Source organism: Silene latifolia, chromosome 8, assembly GCF_048544455.1.
Source record: "Silene latifolia isolate original U9 population chromosome 8, ASM4854445v1, whole genome shotgun sequence".
Lineage (NCBI taxonomy): Eukaryota > Viridiplantae > Streptophyta > Magnoliopsida > Caryophyllales > Caryophyllaceae > Silene > Silene latifolia.
Genome location: NC_133533.1, coordinates 101340636 through 101346068, shown reverse-complemented (window position 1 = coordinate 101346068; position 5433 = coordinate 101340636). Strand labels below are relative to the sequence as shown.

Sequence of the window (5433 nt, the reverse complement as noted above, 5' to 3'; positions counted from 1 at the left end):
CTGTTGTTCTAAAAGAGACTTACATAGTATATGAAACACAATAAAACCATGCATTTCAATACCAATAATTGATTGATTTATTTGATTAGAAAAGAAAGATCAAAAGGGAGTAGTAGACATCCATGTCATTGTTATGATGTGGAGGTGGAGGTAGAGGTAGGGTAGTTGTTGATTTGAATATTAGAGCGCAATGAGGTAGGAGTTTCCTTCAACTTGCCTTCCTTTTAAAGTCTTCTCTACTCCTCTTCATTCTCACCACCCAAACTCAAACCAAAACCAAAACCATCCCATTCTCTTTCCCTCTCTTCTTTCTCTCTCTTCCCATTTTCTAAATAATTTAATCATATAAATTAAAACGTAACCTACATTTATTTTTACGTACGTGTAACTTTGTTATCTTTACTAGATACGTCCGTACAAAAAGCTTCTGTCGATATAGACGGACTACCTAAGGCTATATCGTAAAATCTCGATACGAAACTAAAAAAATGACGTGGAAATCATTATGGGCATGTTGCTGTACGTCGGACGACGAGATGGATGTTCCGAAATCAAAGAAAAAAGTAGCGGACGCAAATCAAGGGAGTATGAGTCCGATTAATTTCCAAAGGTTTGGTTGTTCCGCGGATTTAAGTGACCCGACTTCGCTTACTTTCTCCGAAGATCTATCCACTTCATTAGCCGGGTCGAATCTATATGTGTTTAACCTTAATGAGCTAAGGATGATCACTCAAAATTTCTCATCTAACAACTTCCTTGGTGAAGGCGGGTTTGGTCCGGTCCATAAAGGGTTTATTGATGATAGGATTCGGCCTGGGTTGAAGGCTCAACCGGTAGCGGTCAAGATTCTTGACCTCGATGGCACTCAAGGCCATCGCGAATGGCTGGTACGTATGACTTTTTGTTAATAAAATAACACGTTTTATTTAAATGGCTAGGTTACCTAGTCAAAGTATTAGAAAAAAAATGATTGAAGAATATGTTTATACATTAATTTTCTTAAATACATAGTTGTCGCTTTTGAAGTAGTCAATAATGGTTAGTACAAAATAGGGTCATACTCGTATAACAACATATGCATGATTAATGGACTTTGTATGATTGTGAGGAGAATATTTTTTTATTAAGTAATTATCGTGTAAGACGGTCTCATACTATAAAACGATTTATTTTTGAAAAATTATTCTTTTATTGATAATAACATATGAATGAATTTTTTTAAAAATGAACCGTCTCACAATATAAGACCGTCTTATTTTAGAATTTGTATTTTTTTTTTATATATGTATGAGTTAGTTTTTAATGATGTAATTGTCGTTATAATTATTAATGTAGGCGGAGGTATTAGTGCTTGGACAGCTAAGACATCCCCACTTGGTGAAATTGATAGGCTATTGTTGTGAAGATGAACACCGAGTTCTTGTTTACGAGTATATGCCAAGAGGCAGCCTTGAGAATCAACTTTTCCGAAGTAAGTTTACATTTCCTAAATTTGTGTAAAACCATATACTTTTGGAGTTATTTTTACTGTGTTTATATTACGAGTATTTGATGTTTTTTATTTGCATGTAACTTTTCCCTAAGTGAGTAATTTTGATGTTCGTGTTAAAGACCAATAGAATTATTTTCTTATCGAATTTAAATTAATTGTGTCATGTGTTAATTTCATTTGACATGTTCTAAACTATAGTAATAAAGTATTCTAGTCTTTCACGGTGGCGTAAATGATGAATTCAACTTTTGGAAAATGTCCAAGATTAGGTGTACATTTTAGTGTTGAATTTCTCACATTACTATTTGAGTATTTGAGATAGAAGAATGAGTCAAGTTATTTCACCATAATCGTTTTCAAATACGTAATTTTTTTTGTACTGTATTAGTCATAAGTAATAACAAGAATATACTCGTACGTTTAAGCAATATGTATTCTTTCAACTCGTCTTTTGTTTCCTTTTAATTTGATAGAATATAATGACCATTATTTTCTCACATGCAATAATAACATTCTTTGTAAATAAAATAAAAATAAGTGTTTAAAATCAGATTATATTGTACTTCACATATATTTGAATAAAATAATTTATATTTGACCATCAATATTAAACGAAGAAGCTACAACTCCACCGAAAAATGCATGTTTCTAATAATTCATTGGAAAGTAGATCACACCAACACCAATTATTGACTTGTCTAAATGATGCAAAAATGGTACTTTTGAAATTAAGTAGATCTTTTATAAATCAATAAAACATTATTTTGACAATTTCTATTGATTAATATTTTCAGGATTTACGGCTACACTTCCGTGGTTAACAAGACTTAAAATTGCACTCGGAGCAGCCAAAGGGCTAGCCTTCCTACATGAAGCCGATAATCCCATCATCTACCGCGATTTTAAGACTTCAAACATCTTGCTGGATTCTGTAAGTACATTGTTAATATGCAAAATGACATTTTTTTCCCTAGAGCTTTCATATAGGTGTAGTTCGGGGTCCGATATCAGTCGTCTAACATCGAAACACGTATCAAAATAAAATTTCTCATCTTTTTTCTATTCCAATTTCAAATATTAATAAATATAATATCCTATGCCTAGTGGGCATAGGATAGAAAAACCGATATAATATATACTCCCTCCGTTCCGGTCATTTGTTGTCCTTTGGTTTTGGCACAAAGACCAATGAAAGGGAATTAGACCAATTACTAAATGACAAGTGGAATAAATTGAGTGTGAATGATCAAATTACTCATCAAATTCATTCTTAAAATAGAAAGGACAGCAAATGACTGAGACACCCAAAAATGGAAAAGGACAACAAATGATCGGGACAGAGGGAGTATTTTGCTTACTTAAAGACTTAGCTGCAATTAATGCTATAACTTATTTTTAGACTGAAATAGAATATGACTTGGCACCAATTATACTAGTATACGTACTAACCATAGTTGTCATGGGAAAGGATCAAGCAATAAGACCATCCGCATCCGTGAATATTCACCAATTTTCACTCTACACTTTTTCACCTATTATCTCTCCAATTCACCATCCACCTCACATTTCCACTCACCACCAAAATTTACCAAAAAACATCAAAAAAACAACCACATCAACAAATACTCAATTTTCCTTCTCTTTCATACTTTACTATACCCCACACTATCCACCACACATTCCACTAACTTACACTGTATTTATTTTTACTTCATTTTAATTATTTGTAAAATCATATAAATTTTTCGATTTTTCGATTTTATAATTTATTGTTAATATTGCAAATTCGATTTTCTTTTTTTTTTAAACGGCTTTTTTGCATATAAATTAAGGTAAATTCGAAACTCTCATACTTTAATTTGTTTTAGGAGGATTCATATTATTGTGTGAGAAACTATATTGATATTAGACTCATTTTATAGAGGGTAAAAAATCATAAATTCTGAATATTATATTTTTTGTAAAAAAAAAAATTATTTAATATATTACATAAAAAAGGCGTTACATATAGTCATTGTGTGCAAAAAAAAAAAGTTGTTGGACTGTTTGCCACGTGGCAATCCCTTATTGGGCAGAAACAAAAACAAATTCCACAAAATTTGGCAGGCTCTACCTCCATAATTTTTTATTAATTCTCACCTACCTCTCTCCATTTCTCGCACACCCGAGAATTTTCACAACATTTCATACCCTCTCTCTTCCTTTCTATCATTTTTTATTAAAAAGTAACTTTTCATACAAATGGTGAAGAGGCGTGAAGAGCCCATTGTGGGTGCTCTAAGGCAACGAATCAAATCCAGAAAGAACTTCCACAAAAGCTTGAAATCCAAAAAAAACCTCCACAATTTTTTTTTAATGATTATGTATATAGAAAAGATGGATTCTTTCATTTTTAAGAAATCAATCCGAATCACCCATCACATAATAATGCACCAATATTAATTCGATTGAACTCATAGGAGTCTTAGCATGCTTACGTCTCCTTTTCACACATCACCTAATACGATAATAATTAGTAAGTCTCATATAACTGAAACAAATTCAAAAGCATATTTTTTACGCGTATTGTATTTTACGCGTACAACTGCTATAATTTTGCATTTATCACATCACTCACTTAATATAATTTGTTTGATTCGAACTAAGAATATCAGCATGTATCTAATTTGTAAAATAATGTCCATGCAAAATGCAGGATTTCACACCAAAGTTGTCGGATTTTGGACTGGCAAAGGATGGACCAGAGGGTGAAAACACACATGTTTCAACCAGAGTTATGGGCACACAAGGATACACAGCTCCTGAGTACATCATGACAGGTCATTTAACAAGAGCAAGTGATGTCTACAGTTTCGGAGTTGTACTCTTGGAGCTCCTTACGGGAAAACGATCATTGGATAAAACTCGTCCTCCAAGAGAACAAAACCTAGCCGAGTGGGCTAGACCTCAACTACAAAGTCCACGACGACTTACCCGTTTAATGGACCCAAGGCTTGAGGGTCAATATTCAGAAACAGGGGCTCAGAAGGCTGCTTTACTAGCTTACCAATGCTTAAGCCACCGGCCACGAAGCCGGCCTACTATAAGCATTGTGGTTAAAACATTGGAGGACATGATACAATTAGTTGAGGACATACCCACTGGCCCATTTGTGTATACGGCCCCAAAGGAACAGGGTTCTCCCCCTGAAGGTAAAAAAGAGAACAATCACAACCACAACCACGAGCGACCCAAGCGTCGGTCCGATATAAACAGAATAAGAGCTCCAAAACCTATACATTCTGACCCGAATGTTCAGAAAAATCTTCGTGACGGGTTCAATTCTTCTGGTCGCCACCATATGGGAAGGGGAGCATAAATAAACTCGAAATTACTTAATTGTTAATACTAAGTTAAATATAAGGAACAAATTACATTTTTGAAAATACAGGTTTAAATATATGATTATGCCAAATGATTAGATTTGTAGATTACTCATTAAAATAGGGATATAATAGTATATACATTATTCATTTGTTTTTTTTATTCTTTTATTATGAGGTTGTATTTTTTTTTCAATACTTTTTTGGTTACTAAAAAATTGTACTTAGCATTTAGCACTTAGAAAAAAAGAATAAAATACTAGTGATATATGTACATACCTTGTGAATTATACTCATACTCCTAAGATGGTTATTTGAATGATTTGTATGTAAGGATTGACAATGATGAAATGTTTTCAAGGCAAAATGTCTTTTGTTTCTTTAGTTGGTTATTTATTAGAGTACGTATCATATAAAACGATCTTAAAATAGAATATCGTAAAATTATATGACAATTGGTTTTACAATAATACTTTGTAAAATTGTTTTATACCAGAATTATTAGCTAAATAGTGTCACACAGTTCAAAATGAATACTTTAATAATTCTCCTTGTTTTATTGAAGTTGTTCTTTACTTC

The 5433-nt window shown here is 32.7% G+C and overlaps 1 protein-coding gene across 1 annotated transcript; it reads left to right on the top strand.

Moving 5' to 3' along the window:
- The first annotated feature begins 238 nt into the window (after window positions 1-238).
- LOC141597142 (serine/threonine-protein kinase RIPK-like) lies at window positions 239-5167 on the top strand. Its single transcript, XM_074417493.1, has 4 exons — window positions 239-887; window positions 1336-1471; window positions 2287-2423; window positions 4188-5167. Exons 1-4 carry the CDS (start codon window positions 489-491, stop codon window positions 4848-4850), a joined length of 1335 nt encoding a protein of 444 aa, XP_074273594.1. The 5' UTR covers window positions 239-488; the 3' UTR covers window positions 4851-5167.
- The last annotated feature ends 266 nt before the right edge of the window (window positions 5168-5433 follow it).

Bases quoted from the DNA above. Each gene is read 5' to 3' on its own strand.
- LOC141597142 (XM_074417493.1), top strand. From the start codon at position 489: ATGACGTGGAAATCATTATGGGCATGTTGCTGTACGTCGGACGACGAG. The intron at 1,472-2,286 runs GTAAGTTTACAT...TAATATTTTCAG, and splicing joins TGAGAATCAACTTTTCCGAA to GATTTACGGCTACACTTCCG. The intron at 2,424-4,187 runs GTAAGTACATTG...TGCAAAATGCAG, and splicing joins CAAACATCTTGCTGGATTCT to GATTTCACACCAAAGTTGTC.